Source organism: Leiobunum rupestre, chromosome 10 (genome assembly GCF_980474605.1).
Source record: "Leiobunum rupestre chromosome 10, qqLeiRupe1.1.hap1, whole genome shotgun sequence".
In the NCBI taxonomy this organism is placed as follows: domain Eukaryota; kingdom Metazoa; phylum Arthropoda; class Arachnida; order Opiliones; family Sclerosomatidae; genus Leiobunum; species Leiobunum rupestre.
The window spans coordinates 18,450,134-18,468,967 of record NC_143393.1 but is presented as its reverse complement, the minus strand read 5'-3'; the positions used below and the strand labels follow the sequence as shown (position 1 = coordinate 18,468,967).

The following is an 18,834-nucleotide window of genomic DNA, read 5'->3' as shown; positions in this document are numbered from 1 at the left end:
CGGTCTAATAGTAGATTACGCACCTATAATCCATGATGTTTTCATTTAAATTCAAATTATAACGAATTGAAAGTTTGAAGAAAATATTAATTTAGTTTGTAAATGAAATCCTTTTATAGTACTCTGAAGGGCTCTTAATACGTTTTTAACTTCCAAAATAAATTAATGTACTAAGTTACGTTTAAAAGAACCTTTTGTAACAATTCCAATATGTAAATATAGGTAAAAGGATTGAAAAAATACTTAATTATCCACTATAAAGTCAATTTTTCAGGTATTAGTAAGTATTTCATACAAACTAACTTCTTAGTTTGAAAAAAAAATATGGATTTAGTTCGTAAATAAAATCCTTTTAAAGTACTTTGAAGGACTCTTTATACGTTTTGAACTTTTATAGTATTTTTCTATGTATTTATTACTATAAATATCCCAATATTAAATGGGAACCATGTATGCGTAACAATTTCAATATGTAAATATAGGTATAAAAATATGATAATCGAATTTAAAACTTACGTGCTAATAATATTAAAATGAAGTTTAAAAATATTTCCATTCTACGTCATTTTAACAACGAATATTCCATGACGTCAAAACACTCAAATCCGTGTTTTAAATTCAAATTAACCGCGCATGCGTGCTCCGCGCCTCCCGGGTAATCCACGCACGCGCGCGTTATCTCTCACCCAGTGAAATACTCGTGAGATAGGATCAAGTGCCAAGCGTACTACAATGAAATTATTTGGTGTACTTCAAACTCCATAGCAACGTTTCACAACGATCATATTTTGCCATTAACGTTACATCAACTCTTACACGAAATATGAACTGAATATTAAAGTTAATTTGCTACCTGGGGTATCCATGGTCAATATAATTTTAACTTACAAATATCACCGAGTACAAAGTTTCTACCCCTAAATTTGCTAAGGCGGTTTTCGTGGCATTTTCAAATGAGGGCCCAAGCTTGTATATCGCGAAAGGTTCCATTAATATGAAAAATTAAATAGGTAATGTTGAATTGGGACAATGAAAGCTAAACTGGTAACTACGGAAAAATAATTTCGCGTGTCAATTTATATCCATAGGGAGAGATGAATCAGTTAAAATTAATTCGACTCGAATTATTAAACGAAATATTATTTATAATGACACATTTTTAAGCCCTTAAAGTTAAAAAATCTAAGATAGCAAAATTTTTATCATCGGGGAAAAGTTTCGATGTTAACCACAAATGTTTCAAAATTAAATGTTTCAAAATGACCAAATAACTACGGTCCTATAATAACGAAGATAATACCGAAATTGAACGTGGGAAGGAGGTTTCAAAATGTACAAATAATTATGGTCTTAGAACGTTCCATTATGAACGATAACGTTGTATTTACCAAATGACCAAATATAATAATAATAATAATCAGCTAGGCTAATACCAAAGGCACCACCTTAGGCCTAAGTCATCAAGCGACCAAATAAACACATCAATTGGCTACCGGCGAAGTCAATAAAGCACAAGACACGTAAAAATGACCCGCTAAATATGTCCGACCAAAAATGTATTCGGGTTAACAGAGATGTGGCCTGAAGTATATAGCCTCGTGGCTCGTGTTCATGATATGTTGAAAATATTATCCTCCATTGTTGGCTTATTTTCGCCCGTTCTAGGACTTTTTTTTTGACCTAAAACGTTTTATTCGCCTGTCCCGGGGATGATAATTACTCCGCCCCTTAATCTATTCGCTTGTTCCACGGTATTAGGGCTACTCTTTTTACTCCTTCTGAAATGGGAGGTGTAAAGGAGAAATTTTATCGTCTGCTAGCCAGAATTTATCTGCTAAAAAAGCCACAGGCACCCATTTTGGAAAAACATTTTACCACACAGAATCGGAGTAAAATGACGTCATAGCGTTACTCTTCTTACCCTACTCCGAAATCCTGGAACAAGCGAAAATAAACCAACTAAATTTCTATTAGTTATTTTGACTTCGAAACTAACACATAATCCCCCGATGTATTAAATATATTTTAAATTTAAATTTGAACCAATTTTCAATCATCTTGTACTTAATAAATCCAAGAGGAATTTTATCGAAAATGAATTTTTTGAGTAACCTGGTTTTAGCAATAAGGTAGCGAAACGCGAACACCGTAATTTAAATTAATTTTTAAACAAACCGAATTTTCCAAGTTACCTGGTTTTGGAAATAAGGTAGCGAAACACGAACACGTTAATTTCTATTAAGTTTTAGACGAACCTGGATTTGGAAATTAGGTACGAAATTCAAATATCTCAATAATTGGTACGAAATTCAAATATCTCAATAATTGGTACGAAATTCAAATATCTTAATAATTAGTACGAAATTCAAATATCTCAATAACTGGTACGAAATTCAAATATCTTAATAATTGATACGAAATTCAAATATCTCAATAACTGGTACGAAATTCAAATATCTTAATAATTGGTACGAAATTCAAATATCTCAATAATTGGTACGAAATTCAAATATTTCAATAATTGGTACGATATTCAAACATCTCAATAATTGGTACGATATTCAAATATCTCAATAATTGGTACGATATTCAAACATCTCAATAATTGGTACGAAATTCAAATATCTCAAGTGCGAATTGGCCAGAAATCTCACTTAAAATTAAAATTTATTAATGAAACCGAAAACGTAGTTTAGAAATGATCAGTACTAACTGAAAAAATAATTTCCAACCAAGTCATTCTTAATTTAAAAAAGTATGTAGAGTTAGAGTCGAAAATCGCCAAAAACCACTTAAATGGGAAAATGTTTAACTTTTTAAGCTCAGTTTTAAAATATTATATTGGGATATCCCTGACCCTGCTAAGCCTAATTCTTTGAGAGTTATGTGGAACACGGCGGCATCGGCTACAGTGTACTAGACCCGACGCCGCCGATGTAGTATTTATATTCTTCTGGTTGTATCACTAAAAACGGCGATGTAAATGTAATAACCTTGAGCTGATATGATTAGGTATATATACAAGCGTACAGAGTATATGCAGTGTATAATGACCAATAGGGAGCTCTATCTATACTCGAGGAATAAGATTTAAGAAAAAAAGTGGGATAAAAAAATTTTGTTTAGAGGGAGGCGTTGAAAATGGTCGACGTAGCGGAAGTTTGGGCCGATGCCCTGATGTTTGTCGAAGGCAGGTTTAAGAATCAACCCATGCCGTCCATCTTAACGGCTCTACTAGTTTGTTTACTAGTGTCGAAATTAGTGAAACACGTATGGAGGAATCGGTCCCTACCACCTGGTCCCAGAGGTCTTCCCATCGTGGGTTACCTTCCCTTCCTTTGGGGGAAAGATTTTCATCGAGAATTCCACCGTCTAGGACAAAAATACGGACCTTTCTTCAGGTAAATTGAATACTGGACTTATAAAAGCGTCAGCTTTTAAAAAATAGAAAGGTGAAAAATACACACAAGAGAGTGTGCTTCCATCTAGTAATAAAGCTTGTAACTAATTAAAAGTTACTATACGCTTCGAGCTTAGATAAAAATTAATGTCATCTACTTTAATACCTGTTAAATATATATGGCGTATAAAATGAGCAGATAGCTTGCATATATTCAATTTAAATTTCGGTTGGTAGACGGCGATACTTGCGACTAAAATTTAAATTAGCGGAATCGGAAATCTTATACTGCCATCTGTGTTTGTCAACGATTACTATCGATATAAGTAAAACAAGTTAGGTAAGACAACTTGAGTTATAAAATTTACCAAGACTATAAGAAAGGAAATGAGTGGATTTCCACGCCAGCGATATCTAATGACCGCAACTACAACTACGAAGGCGTGGTCTTTTACGTTAAATTTTAGGAGGTTGGATTACGCAAGCTTTTTGGATGGCGACGACAACTTGGACTAGCTTTCCGAATATTTCATCCTCTTTTATCATTATTGCCGTAACATATATATTAACTTACGTCGTTAGTAAATGAGGTTGAGTAAAGATATCTATAGCTTCCAATAAATATTACTGTAATATTTCTTTATTTTTTAAGTTTTTAGAAGAAGTATATTTTATCATATATTTTATTATTGTTTCACGAGTTTATCCATATCTCTACTTGGAATGCTAATCCTGCCGTATCACTTATGGTAAGATCACTCTGACGGCTTTGGCGTTGCGGCCCCGGGAGAGTTTCGTTTGGCCGACTTCTCATTTGGCCGACCACAAAATACACGTTACGCCGACTGTCCATTTGGCCGACTGCACATTTGTCCGACTGAGAAGTCGGTCATATGGACAGTCGTCCAAATGGACTGCTCATTTGACCGACTGAACATTTGTCCGACTGTCCATTTGGCCGACTGAGAATTCGGCCAAATGGGCAGTCGGCCAAATGGACAGTGCATTAGACCGACTGCTCATTTTTCCGACTACTCATTTAGCCGACTGCTCGTTTGGCCGACTGCTCGTTTGGCCGACTACTCGTTTGGCCGACTACTCATTTGGCCGACTACTCATTTCGCCGACTGCTCATATGTCATTTAGACGATACTAGGTGCGTTTGGCTAGGTACTGTCCTCTAGGTCGCGTTTTAGAAGGCCCAGCTTGGTTATAAAGAACGGGGCTGGGGGGGCGCCGGTCCGGCCCCCCAGCGCTCGAGCGAAGTGAGTGCGCGGCGCCGTCAGGCGCCAATACTTAGAATACATTGCCCGTTCTATAAGTCAACCTAACACTAAAGACATAGATAAGGACAGGCTATAGTATAAGAGTCAGTGAAATGAGCAGTCGGTCAAATGAGCAGTCGGCCAAATGAGCAGTCGGTCAAATGAGTAGTCGGCCAAACGAGCAGTCGGCCAAACGAGCAGTCGGTCAAACGAGCAGTTGGCCAAACGAGCAGTCGGTCAAATGAGTAGTCGGACAAATGAGCAGTCGGTCAAACGGGCTGCTCATTTGGCCGACCAGAATTTCAGCTAAAAGAGTAGTCGGCCAAATGAGTAGTCGGCCTAATGAGTAGTCGGCCATATGGTCTGCTCATTTGGCCGACCGAAAAGTCGACCAAATGAGCTGTCGGCCAAATGGGCATTCGGACATATGAGCAGTCGGCCAAATGAAAAGTCGGTCAAATGAGGAGTCGGCCAAATGCGGAGTCGGCCAAATGCACCCCACCCGTGGCCCCCACCTACGAGAGAAACAAGTGGGTCACGTGACCCAAATAATAGTCTTACACGAGCTTACTGTAAGGGTTTGTGAGTTAAACTAAGCCAAAAATAAATAAGCACGGCGATTTATTTGAGTGTACATATATTTATTAAACTAATATTCCCCAGCGCCAGTCTAAACGTAGTGACGATTCTCGCGTCCTCTCCCCAGCCATTTCGCGGTACAGCTCTACCCCAGCGCCAGTCTAGACGCAGTGACGATTCCCGCGTCCTCTCTTGTGTGTCATGTGACTCTCCCGTGTCTCTTTCTCTAAGAGTTGTAGGAAGATTCTTCTAGCTTTTGATTGTTACTTCTAGAGGCTGATTTCCTCGCGTGGCTGTTATTCGCAATCGCGTGCGAGGATTCTTCTAAGTTTAGTATGATTTCTACCGTGCCGTGTCATGCCTACGGCGGCGGCGGCGGCGGCGGACGCCGGACAACAGAGCGAGACCAGGAGTCTTACTAAGAGCCTATACGGCTCGTGTAAGACTAAAAATCCCCTTTGCGCGCGCTTCCCTCTCACGTTGTTGTTTGTTAAGTTAACATAGTGACGTCCAAAAAACCGTCAGCCACATTGAGACGAAATTCTGCCGCGTTCATAAGTATTCCAAGTATAGGTATGGATTCCTGATGTGCATTATAGTTAGCTGTTTACAAATCAAAATAAAACAGTCTCCCAGCTGGCCTATTGTAGGACACGTTTCTATTACTAGTATAGGGTTATAATCCAACCTCTTAAAAGGGTAATAACCCTGTTAAGAATATCAGCACGTGGTAACACTGTGTTATTTTTTAGCTTGAAACTGGGAGAAATAGATACGGTTATAATCAACGGTTACGAAGCTCAGAAAGAATCCGGACGAATGGACGAATTCACAAGCAGACCACCTGATTTGTTCAATTTCAGCGACGAAAGCACACGTACGAAACTTAATTACGTTACACAATTAAGTAACCACTTCCTATTGTTTTAATGCTAATTTGCTGAGATAACCGTTTTTTGATACTAACACTCTCGCCACTAGGTGGCTCTGTCTTTAAAGACTTTAACTAAACCCTGATTGCGCATTAGCCCAGAAGTCGGACATTGGCCAAAATCCCATAAACTATTGTGGTAAAAATCCACAAAATCTAAAATTCAAGTGTTTCCTTCCCATAAACTTTATATGGAAAATTATTAAAAAAAGTTTCAAATATAGTAACCCAAAATGCAAATGTCGTACCCCTCGGCAATAGCTGTAAGAATCAGTATGATAATTTTTGATGATTGACATACTTATTGTTATTACGATACTTATGGTTACACGAAACCATAATAATCATGTACATGTATTTCAGATATCGCGCTTATGGATGGCAAAATATTCAAAGATCAGAGACGATTCATCCAAGAAACGTTGAGAAATGTTGGAATGGGCAACCTCGAAGTTGAAGACAGTATTAAGGTATAGGATTATCGAAAGAATAACTCCATAAGTCTATAAATATCTCTATCAGCTCGAAAGAATCACTCCATAAGTCTATAAATATCTCTATCAGCTCGAAAGAGTAACTCCATAAGTCTATAAATATCTCCATCAGCTCGAAAGAATAACTCCATAAGTCTATAAATATCTCCATCAGCTCGAAAGAATAACTCCATAAGTCTATAAATATCTCCATCAGCTCGAAAGAATAACTCCATAAGTCTATAAATATCTCCATCAGCTCGAAAGAGTAACTCCATAAGTCTATAAATATCTCCATCAGCTCGAAAGAATAACTCCATAAGTCTATAAATATCTCCATCAGCTCGAAAGAATAACTCCATAAGTCTATAAATATCTCCATCAGCTCGAAAGAATAACTCCATAAGTCTATAAATATCTCCATCAGCTCGAAAGAGTAACTCCATAAGTTTATAAATATCTCCATCAGCTCGAAAGAGTAACTCCATAAGTCTATAAATATCTCCATCAGCTCGAAAGAATAACTCCATAAGTCTATAAATATCTCCATCAGCTCGAAAGAGTAACTCCATAAGTTTATAAATATCTCCATCAGCTCGAAAGAGTAACTCCATAAGTCTATAAATATCTCCATCAGCTCGAAAGAATAACTCCATAAGTCTATAAATATCTCCATCAGCTCGAAAGAGTAACTCCATAAGTCTATAAATATCTCCATCAGCTCGAAAGAATAACTCCATAAGTCTATAAATATCTCCATCAGCTCGAAAGAATAACTCCATAAGTCTATAAATATCTCCATCAGCTCGAAAGAGTAACTCCATAAGTTTATAAATATCTCCATCAGCTCGAAAGAGTAACTCCATAAGTCTATAAATATCTCCATCAGCTCGAAAGAGTAACTCCATAAGTCTATAAATATCTCCATCAGCTCGAAAGAATAACTCCATAAGTCTATAAATATCTCCATCAGCTCGAAAGAGTAACTCCATAAGTCTATAAATATCTCCATCAGCTCGAAAGAATAACTCCATAAGTTTATAAATATCTCCATCAGCTCGAAAGAGTAACTCCATAAGTCTATAAATATCTCCATCAGCTCGAAAGAGTAACTCCATAAGTCTATAAATATCTCCATTAGCTCGAAAGAATAACTCCATAAGTCTATAAATATCTCCATCAGCTCGAAAGAGTAACTCCATAAGTCTATAAATATCTCCATCAGCTCGAAAGAATAACTCCATAAGTCTATAAATATCTCCATCAGCTCGAAAGAATAACTCCATAAGTCTATAAATATCTCCATCAGCTCGAAAGAATAACTCCATAAGTCTATAAATATCTCCATCAGCTCGAAAGAGTAACTCCATAAGTTTATAAATATCTCCATCAGCTCGAAAGAGTAACTCCATAAGTCTATAAATATCTCCATCAGCTCGAAAGAGTAACTCCATAAGTCTATAAATATCTCCATCAGCTCGAAAGAATAACTCCATAAGTCTATAAATATCTCCATCAGCTCGAAAGAATAACTCCATAAGTCTATAAATATCTCCATCAGCTCGAAAGAATAACTCCATAAATCTATAAATATCTCCATAAGTCTATAAATATCTCCATCAGCTCGAAAGAGTAACTCCATAAGTCTATAAATATCTCCATCAGCTCGAAAGAATAACTCCATAAGTCTATAAATATCTCCATCAGCTCGAAAGAGTAACTCCATAAGTCTATAAATATCTCCATCAGCTCGAAAGAATAACTCCATAAGTCTATAAATATCTCCATCAGCTCGAAAGAATAACTCCATAAGTCTATAAATATCTCCATCAGCTCGAAAGAGTAACTCCATAAGTTTATAAATATCTCCATCAGCTCGAAAGAGTAACTCCATAAGTCTATAAATATCTCCATCAGCTCGAAAGAGTAACTCCATAAGTCTATAAATATCTCCATCAGCTCGAAAGAATAACTCCATAAGTCTATAAATATCTCCATCAGCTCGAAAGAGTAACTCCATAAGTCTATAAATATCTCCATCAGCTCGAAAGAGTAACTCCATAAGTCTATAAATATCTCCATCAGCTCGAAAGAATAACTCCATAAGTCTATAAATATCTCCATCAGCTCGAAAGAATAACTCCATAAGTCTATAAATATCTCCATCAGCTCGAAAGAGTAACTCCATAAGTTTATAAATATCTCCATCAGCTCGAAAGAGTAACTCCATAAGTCTATAAATATCTCCATCAGCTCGAAAGAGTAACTCCATAAGTCTATAAATATCTCCATCAGCTCGAAAGAATAACTCCATAAGTCTATAAATATCTCCATCAGCTCGAAAGAGTAACTCCATAAGTTTATAAATATCTCCATCAGCTCGAAAGAGTAACTCCATAAGTTTATAAATATCTCCATCAGCTCGAAAGAATAACTCCATAAGTCTATAAATATCTCCATCAGCTCGAAAGAGTAACTCCATAAGTCTATAAATATCTCCATCAGCTCGAAAGAATAACTCCATAAGTTTATAAATATCTCCATCAGCTCGAAAGAGTAACTCCATAAGTCTATAAATATCTCCATCAGCTCGAAAGAGTAACTCCATAAGTCTATAAATATCTCCATTAGCTCGAAAGAATAACTCCATAAGTCTATAAATATCTCCATCAGCTCGAAAGAATAACTCCATAAGTCTATAAATATCTCCATCAGCTCGAAAGAGTAACTCCATAAGTTTATAAATATCTCCATCAGCTCGAAAGAGTAACTCCATAAGTCTATAAATATCTCCATCAGCTCGAAAGAGTAACTCCATAAGTCTATAAATATCTCCATCAGCTCGAAAGAATAACTCCATAAGTCTATAAATATCTCCATCAGCTCGAAAGAGTAACTCCATAAGTCTATAAATATCTCCATCAGCTCGAAAGAGTAACTCCATAAGTCTATAAATATCTCCATCAGCTCGAAAGAATAACTCCATAAGTCTATAAATATCTCCATCAGCTCGAAAGAATAACTCCATAAGTCTATAAATATCTCCATCAGCTCGAAAGAGTAACTCCATAAGTTTATAAATATCTCCATCAGCTCGAAAGAGTAACTCCATAAGTCTATAAATATCTCCATCAGCTCGAAAGAGTAACTCCATAAGTCTATAAATATCTCCATCAGCTCGAAAGAATAACTCCATAAGTCTATAAATATCTCCATCAGCTCGAAAGAGTAACTCCATAAGTTTATAAATATCTCCATCAGCTCGAAAGAGTAACTCCATAAGTTTATAAATATCTCCATCAGCTCGAAAGAATAACTCCATAAGTCTATAAATATCTCCATCAGCTCGAAAGAGTAACTCCATAAGTCTATAAATATCTCCATCAGCTCGAAAGAATAACTCCATAAGTTTATAAATATCTCCATCAGCTCGAAAGAGTAACTCCATAAGTCTATAAATATCTCCATCAGCTCGAAAGAGTAACTCCATAAGTCTATAAATATCTCCATTAGCTCGAAAGAATAACTCCATAAGTCTATAAATATCTCCATCAGCTCGAAAGAGTAACTCCATAAGTCTATAAATATCTCCATCAGCTCGAAAGAGTAACTCCATAAGTCTATAAATATCTCCATCAGCTCGAAACAAAAAACTCCATAAGTCTATAAATATCTCCAACAGCTCGAAAGAGTAACTCAATAAGTCTATTAGCGACCGAAACGAGTCTAGGTGGCGTAACGGCCCTAACATTTTCGAGGTAGCGCCTATGGTCTAGCGTTCGCTACAGACAAAATTAAAATTCATAAGAACGTTTTTTTTTAAATAAACATCAAAATACCTATAAGTGTATAAATATCTGCATAAGCTCTAAATAGTACAAGTTTGCATAACACCGAAAAAGTAACTCGCTAAGCCAATAAAGATCTATAGCTCCATAAGTCTATAAATAATATCTATAAATGTGTCACCTTCGACTAAGAACTACCAAGAAGGATAGCATGGAGAGCCGACTCCGCCTTTGGAGTGTGTTAAGTGATTTTTGAAACGCGAACCTGCTGCCCCCTGGTTACCATGCTGAACTATTTTTATTTTGGGGGGGGGATGCAATCAGAATTTCATGATGGCTGACGAAAGACAAAAAAATAAAAGAGTATTTCCTCAAATTGGAAATATTACGGTGGAAAATCTTGTACTTTTTTAAATTGTGAAAACGCACAGGGTAAATTAAAGACGGGAATTTTTTTTTGGCTTCCCAAAAGACAAACAGAGGTTAGTTATAATAAATTATTTATTTTTACGTAAGCCTTGGCTCATTGATATATTTTTATGTAAAATACATGTAAAAAATGGATAGAAAACTCGGATAGGGTAGATTTAATTGGGAAAGAGGACTATGTGTATATAGTTCAGAAAAAAAAGGTTTGTAGCGAGCACTTTGAAAATAGTCAGTTTTTCAACCCCAGCTCCGGGTATGTGCAAGTTAATGTCAAAGCTGTACAAAATGGTATATATATATATATTGTATATTTCTGAAACATAGATCGAAACTACTACTAATAAGAATCAAGAATTGCAAGAGCCTAGTACAGATTCTGGTAAAACTAAAAGCCATGTTTATACAAGTAGAACTTCACTATTATAACTGTCGAGGTATCGAAAACCATTTTAGTCGGTTGCAGGCTTCATCCTTCGAACCCAGTTTTCATAATATATACTAATATTTTTACATGCTTTGCATTATATACTTTTCCAGTATTTCATTTTAACGTTAATACTATTTCATCTAAACATTTATACTATTTTTTATTTACAAACTACTGAATAATAAATAAATTTAAAATTTAAAATTTTATTAATTAATTAATTATTTTAATTTTAATTTTTTTTCAGGTTCATTACCTAGTTTAATACCTACTGTATCTAGTGAGGCGCGACAAGACTAATTTGGCAACTGATTCTAGTCCAAGTAGTCAAAGAGCCACATTTGTAATGGGTAATAAAATAGTTGAGCATGAGTATTTATAAATTGTAGGGTAATACAATTTTTGCTATCAGGTTCATTATCTAGACCAAGAATTAGTCTAACTCCAAGAAAAGCTAAATTTCTTTTAGAATCTAGTCCAAGCAGTGGTCAAAGGGTAGAAGCCAAAGGTGAAAGAACATAGCTAGTACTTGTATACGAGACAGTTGAAAAAAATATAATAAATTTTTAAGGCCTTTTTCCGAAAATTACCTATTTGACAGGTATAGGAGAAACAATTTCAGCTTCGTTAAACGAAGTTGATTTCCCAAATATCTGTCATGAAATTAAACTTAAAATAATTAAGCTTTATCTGCGATTGAGGTTGCATCATGAAGTGAGATTAAAAAATCGTAAGATTTTTGAAGAGCCTGAAAAGAAACGGAAAGAGAGAGCAAAAAAAGAGACACGAACAGGAAAAGTCAGAAAAAACTCGAAACGCGATGCTGCTAGTAGAAAACTAGATAAACACATTTAAAATACATTAAGAAACGTTTATTTACCTGCAATAAACTGATCTTTATACATTTAAAAAGTATATTATAGTTTTTTTAAGCTTCGATAAACGTGTTCTTAAATTGGAGTTCTTGTTTAGAGTTTCAAACTTTCGATTTGTTTTAAATTCACCGCCTTTTGTTACAGCCGATTTAGCAGACGACCAACTAATGGTTTTCAGCAGGCTAACCAGGGGCCGCTAGTGTCAGCAGGTCTACCAGTCACTTAACAAAAAACATACGGAGTCGGCTCTCCCTACTATCCTCCTTGGAACTACAGAACCCGAATCATAAGCAAAAACCACATCCTTCAAATTACATCGCCCACTAGTGCTCCTACCGAGAGAATCACGAAACCTTTCCACATAGTACGGTATTTCGAACGTGTTTAATATTTTTGTGGGAATCGTTCTAATATCGAACAACGTGTGGCTACAATCAGTGCTAATCTACAAGAAACAATATTTTCGTTTAGTAGTTTATTTGTTAAAAGTTTAAAGTTAACCGTAGTCTTATCTTTAGTTGACTACCATGGTAACTATGGAGCTAATGTTCTTGACTACGCGCGAGGCGAACCTATAGGGTACGAGGTTTATAGATCGATTTACAATTTTTAAGGGACAAAGACGACTTTAAAGGGGTAATATTCATCCGAGGTAACGTGGTAATGGCGTTATTTGTTAGTAGATGGCGCTCTGATAGCAGCACGACGTCATAATTTTGATTTTCAACAATTGGTTGAAACATGGATTAAAGAGGGGCTTGAAAGTTTTCAGTTTTTAGTGGAGAACGGTTTTGTCGAGATTTAAAATACAAAATTATCTTCCCTGATTGGATAGTTAAACTCGTATTATAGTGCCATCTATGGCGGAGAGTGTTAACTTCTGTTAAAATTAATTGTTAATTTAAATTACAAAAATTATATATTTTTAATAAGAATTTAAAGTACGATAATTTAGTAATTAATTAATAACTTTTTAAAAAAGTTTATTTTTCATAAACTTTATAGTGTCGCCATCTACCTCGGGTGGATTTCACCCCGTTTTGCATATTTTCCTGTAGGCAATATGTGAATGCGTCTATATCATATTTGACTTCACACTTATGTGAAATGTACTTATAAACTGTAGATTTTTATGTAAGACTATTTTGAGACGATCCGCGTGTACCATGGTCTAGTTTTCCCCTTCACTCGGAGGAGCGCCCTTCAATCGCCTCGGAAGACGTTTTAAGAAACCAATGAGGTACCAATTTGATTTGCACTTAAAGGGCAACGCAAGTAACCATGCAGGGGGTAAATTATCTTATAGATAAAAAGAACGACTGCGCATGAGCTATCTGCTATAGTCTTTCCCGCTGTAAAAAAAAGAAGAACCATATTTGACGAATTTATTTTGTATAAATGCGCCTCTCGCGGTTTTTATGCAAAATCCACGCATTCCTTAGTCGCGAAAATGGCCGAGGAAAGTGAAGTTTCCGAGCTTACCGACAAATCGGATCCTTCATACTAACGAAATGTAATAAAACAAAGATAAATATTCTGTTGGGATATAATGATAGGGAAATTGTTAATGGAGACGGGATATAGGACCAAGTGTGTGAGGCCTTGGATTAAGAATTTTCTTAATCCAATGTGAGGCCAATGAGGTAGAATAAATAGAGATCCAAATCCGCCTTCCAGGACCTACCGTTTCGCGGAACAGTATTTGTTGAGTTGGAGAGTTAGGCCTAGTAAATGATCTTAATCAAATCGTGTTGGCGCCATCTATCGTGTTATTGGAAAACTAAACCTTAATATATGTGTCAAAAGTGTCTGTGTATAGAAACAGATGGCGCCAACACGATTGGATAAAGTTGAAACTTAAGCCTAATTCTGCTTCTCAAATAAAACGTGTCCCGCGAATGCCAGATTTGTTTGGATCTCTATTTATTCTACCTCATTGGGTGAAGCTAGCGGCAGAGATTTACCGCGTCCAAGGCCTAATGTTTCAACCTCCACGCGAGAATAAAGTTTTCGCGAGGTATTAAATCCTCCTTGGAAAACCAACTTACAACTTGTAGAAGAAAACATAGTTCCAAACCAAGCACTCCCCTAGATGGCCCCTTGCGTTGCCCTTTAATAAGATGAACATCGATGAACATACTAACAGACCGTGAGAAACGCTAAAAATCGTCTTAACATAATCCTTGGTATAAATAAGTACACTATCCATTCTTCTGACAGGAACAAATATCCATAACCATCGACACGATGAAATCTTTGTCGGGGAAAGGCGACGTGAACGTCAGAGACTTGTTGTCACCGGCCATTAACAGCGTCATTATCGCACTCATTTGCGGCAACAAAACACCGGAAAACCAACACGTCACCACGAAAATCCTCAGCAAATTCCAATACGATCTGTTCGACTATTTCGAAAAGACAAGACTGCCCTACTTCTTCCCGTTGCTCAGTCGAATGTACCGAAAATTTGTTCCATCCATCAAAGAACTTAGAAAAACGTTGCTCAAATTTGAGCATACTCTCAGGTAATTTCGTAAGTTTAGAACTATGTCACATAAGTGTGTTATTTTGTTGAATTAATTGCTGGTTCTAGTCGAGGGGTAAGACAGTCTCAGATAATCTGTACACCGAGTTCGTGCATTTAGCACTGTTAAAGGTACATATTTCCAAGAGTTCGCAAGTTCCCTTTAGCACTGTCAAAGGTACGGCAGTGTACACCGAGTTCGCAGAGTGTCTTACCCCTCGGTTCTAGTGTAGCCGCCTTAGGCAAAGTGCCTTCGGGGGCCTTAGACATTCCCACGATGGGAAGGGAATGTAACCTTGCAGCAGTCATATTATACACTTATGATAATAATAATAATAATAATAATAATAATAATAATAATCAACTAGGCTAATATCCAAGGCACCACTTTAGGCCTAAGTCATCGAGCATCTTTTAAAGCCATTAAATAGCATTTAACAATTGGATTTTCGTTAATAAAAGCTTGCCACATGTGAAGAGGTTCTAAACCGGTCATGTTTTCGTGAAACGAAATTTATGCAGACGAATTTTCTATATAAGCAGACACAAAGCTAGATTACTCCCTCTACACCTCCTTTCGAGGAGGAGTAAAATGTGTAACCTTAGAGCTCTGGAACAAGCGAACCAAATTCGGGACAGCGTAAATCTTAACCAGAGAACAGGCGAATAAAACGTTTTAGGGTCAAAAGTTTACACTTTTTGTCCTCGGACTGGCGAAAAAAAACCACCTACTATCTTAAAATTTCATTCGTCTACGAGTGCGTGATAGAAACGGTAGAGAAATTTGGGAAATTTGTTTCTGGAGTGCTTGGGAAAACTATAATAGGTGAATACTTTTCGCCTGTTCTCGAACTAAAGGTGTACTCTTTTAACCCTAAAACGAACTATTCGCCTGTCCCGGGGCTGAGAATGACTCTATACCATAAACTATTCATCTGTTCCAGGATTTTAGGGCTACTCTTTTTCAGTGGCGTAGACAAGGGGGGGGGTTTCCGGGTCCAGAACCCGTTTGGGCCTACCTTTGACTGTACTAAATTCCCACCCCTGCTCGACCCCCTCCCCTTTGACGAATTTCTTGCTACGCCACTGCTCTTTTTACTCCTTCCTGAAAAGGAGGTGTAAAGAGAGCAAATCGGATTTTGTCGTCTGCTAGTCACAATTTATATGTTAAAAGGGCCACAGGAAAAATGTTTTTACTCCGACTCGAACTATTTGCAACCGCAGAACAGGGCCGTATTAAGTCATGTGCCAAGTGTACCAAGACACTGGTTCGAAATAAATGTTTTTTCCATTCTATTGGTATTTTTTGTTTATAACTTCATTGACGTTAATAGAGTCAAAAAGTAAGGTCTGAATTTTTTAGGGGCCCCCAAATCTACTCTGCACTAAACCTCCAATAGTGTCATTTATTATTATTATTTATAAGTGTATAATATTTTTACATAAGTGTGACACTTCCTATTCTTCACACGCAAAAATTTTACTGAGAGCTATTCACAAGACAGACTGCATTACGGGCTTCGTCGCCGTTTTGCGTCCGCTTGCTCCCGCGTCACACGTAGCCTTTGACAGCGCCTCACTAGGGGGGATTTTGCTCTTGTGATGACGTCACTCATCACTTCGTTACTAGCTCTCAGTAAAATATTCCCCTAAGTGACAAACTTATGTTACAATATTATATACTTCTGATAGTGTTAATCCGGCCCTGCCGCAGAAACGTAATACTGTATTCTGAAATCCCGGAACAAAGCTCCGTAATATGTCACGATTTATTGTCGCCTTTCTGGATCTTTTTTTAGTTTCGGGTATTATATCGTAGGTAGATGGCGATAGCATCTCCACAGAATGACGAAAAATCAAAAAATACACTAACTTTGACCAGTGCTACTTAGTTGGTCCGTTCCTCACTATGAGGCGTTATTTGTTGGTTTTCTTCCTTCCCTCCCCAAGGCATACTTTCCCTTCTCCCCTCCTAACTTGTATTTCGCTCGTAACATTCATTAGAAATAGCTCCGATTGACACACTTTTGGTAATTATGTCACTTTTGATATAAGTAATAGCAAGAACGTATATATGTATAAGAACGTTGAACGATCAAATTGGCGCCTGGTGCCATGATGCAATCGGTTACAGAATAACTTCGCCCAAAAAACCGCGCGCTAAAGGTTAAAACCGTTTCTGGTTCAAGCGCACGCTGCACGTGGATTTTAGGGCGGAGCTATAATTCTGAAAGTTGATACCGATTAAATCATGGCCCAAGCGATGCCTTTTGTTCAACGTTCTTATACATATATACGTTCTTGGTAATAGGGAACTGATACACTTAAGAGGCATATAAATTAATCCACTTCATTTGAAATAATGGCTAAAAATAAGCAACGGTTGCAGAAAGGAGGTAGAAGAGCATCAAAAGGCTTTCGACCAAGATGACAAGAAAGACTACATTGATTACTACTTGAACGAAATCCAACAAAAGGGGGAAGCGTCACGTTTCTCTGGTAAGTATTACCGTTACCACAGACTAATTAATTTACAGGGACCCATTTTAACGTCCAGATACCATTGAAATGTTTGGGTGCTGTTTGTTGCTAACAAGGCGGCCAGTTTTGTTCGTTTTAAAATTATTTCCCTCTTGCGAGTCAAATCCAGTATATCTGTCGCCAGCCCAAAAGGTTTCAATTTTGTCGACTCCCTCCTACATGGTTAATGTCAAATGGTTTGTTGCTTTGGGGTCTTCCGGAAAGAACTATTTGGAGTTTATATTCCTTTTAATATCGAGCAATGTAATCTGTCAGCGAAAAATCAGAGGTTAAGCTTCCTCTTTATTTCCGGGTTTTGAATAACTTTTTTCAGCTCGCCCTCTATAGGTGATATTCTAGCCAAACAAACCTACTTGAACGCACCCCTTTTGGTTAATTAGTCTGACTAAGTATTTAATGGACTTAATAGTTAGTAGCTTGTTGGGTAATGGTCAAGTCATGTTAACGGCCGGAAGCGAAACAATCCGAAGCACTCTGGAATGGACCACGTTATGTTTGGCACGCCACCAACTGATTCAGGAGATGGTTCATAATGAAATCGTCTCTGTCCTGGGCCCCGAGAAGCCACCTGAGTGGAAGGACAGGGATAAACTAATCTTGGTTCAGGCCCTGATTCTAGAAGTTATGCGATACAAGACGTTAGCGCCAACCGCGGATCCTCATTGGTAACAACAAATACGCGCGAGAAGCGGGAAATTATATACGTATACACTCTGAATGTCTAAGGCTCCATTACCACGCGAATTCAACGGGCGGTGTTAATCTAAGACGTTACAAGCCATAGCTAGCTTCCGCCGCCGCGAAGAAATAATGGAAGACGCTCATTCTAAAAATAAACTTACCAGAAAATAGATTTGTTCTCACACTAAAGTTCTCGGGCCCCGGGGTATTTATTACGTCCTTCGTGAAACTGGCCTAGTTACATAAATGCTTACAGAATGAGGACGAGTATAGCGTATCATAACGCGAACGAAAATCTCGTCTCTAAACCACGCTTACCATCTTCCTTAGACATTCCTTATACGTATAGAATTTCCTACGAGAAGTAATTAACCTTTCAGTCTCAAATATAGGACCGCGGCTGACGTAAAACTGGGCAAATACGTCATACCGAAGGACACTATGGTCATGTACAACTTGTGGTCAGTCCACAACGACGAAGCCCACTGGGGTGACCCGGAGAATTTCAGACCAGAAAGATTCTTATCCGAAGATTTGAAATCCATCGTCAATTCGGAAAGGGTAGTCCCTTTTTCAGTTGGTAAATTGCGTAACATTTACATCAGATTATTACGAACTAACGATGACGTTTCAAGGGAAACGCAACTGTCCCGGTGACAAACTGGCCGAAGTAGAAGTATTTCTATTCGTCACTTCCTTGTTGCAAAAATTCCGTTTCCTACCGCCGGCGAAAGGGGTCAGTTTGGAAGAAATGAGTATGGCTACGCAGATGGTGGCTAAACCGTTTATCCGCTTGCAACTCAGATAGCGAACAGTATCACTTTTGTCAAAAACTCAATCGAAATAAAATTCCTATAAAAAATATAACCTTGAAAATTTTATTTGTGAGAAGTAAATGACGTTGACCTTGAAAAGGGTACG

The 18,834-nt window shown here is 37.3% G+C and overlaps 1 protein-coding gene across 1 annotated transcript; it reads left to right on the top strand.

Moving 5' to 3' along the window:
- Window positions 1-3,086: 3,086 nt before the first annotated feature.
- Window positions 3,087-18,780, top strand: LOC149924939 (cytochrome P450 2C44-like). The gene is made up of 8 exons (XM_090159733.1): window positions 3,087-3,401; window positions 5,997-6,121; window positions 6,539-6,645; window positions 14,388-14,692; window positions 17,081-17,190; window positions 17,642-17,897; window positions 18,306-18,493; window positions 18,549-18,780. Exons 1-8 carry the CDS (start codon window positions 3,142-3,144, stop codon window positions 18,719-18,721), a joined length of 1,524 nt encoding a protein of 507 aa, XP_090015859.1. The 5' UTR covers window positions 3,087-3,141; the 3' UTR covers window positions 18,722-18,780.
- Window positions 18,781-18,834: the final 54 nt, after the last annotated feature.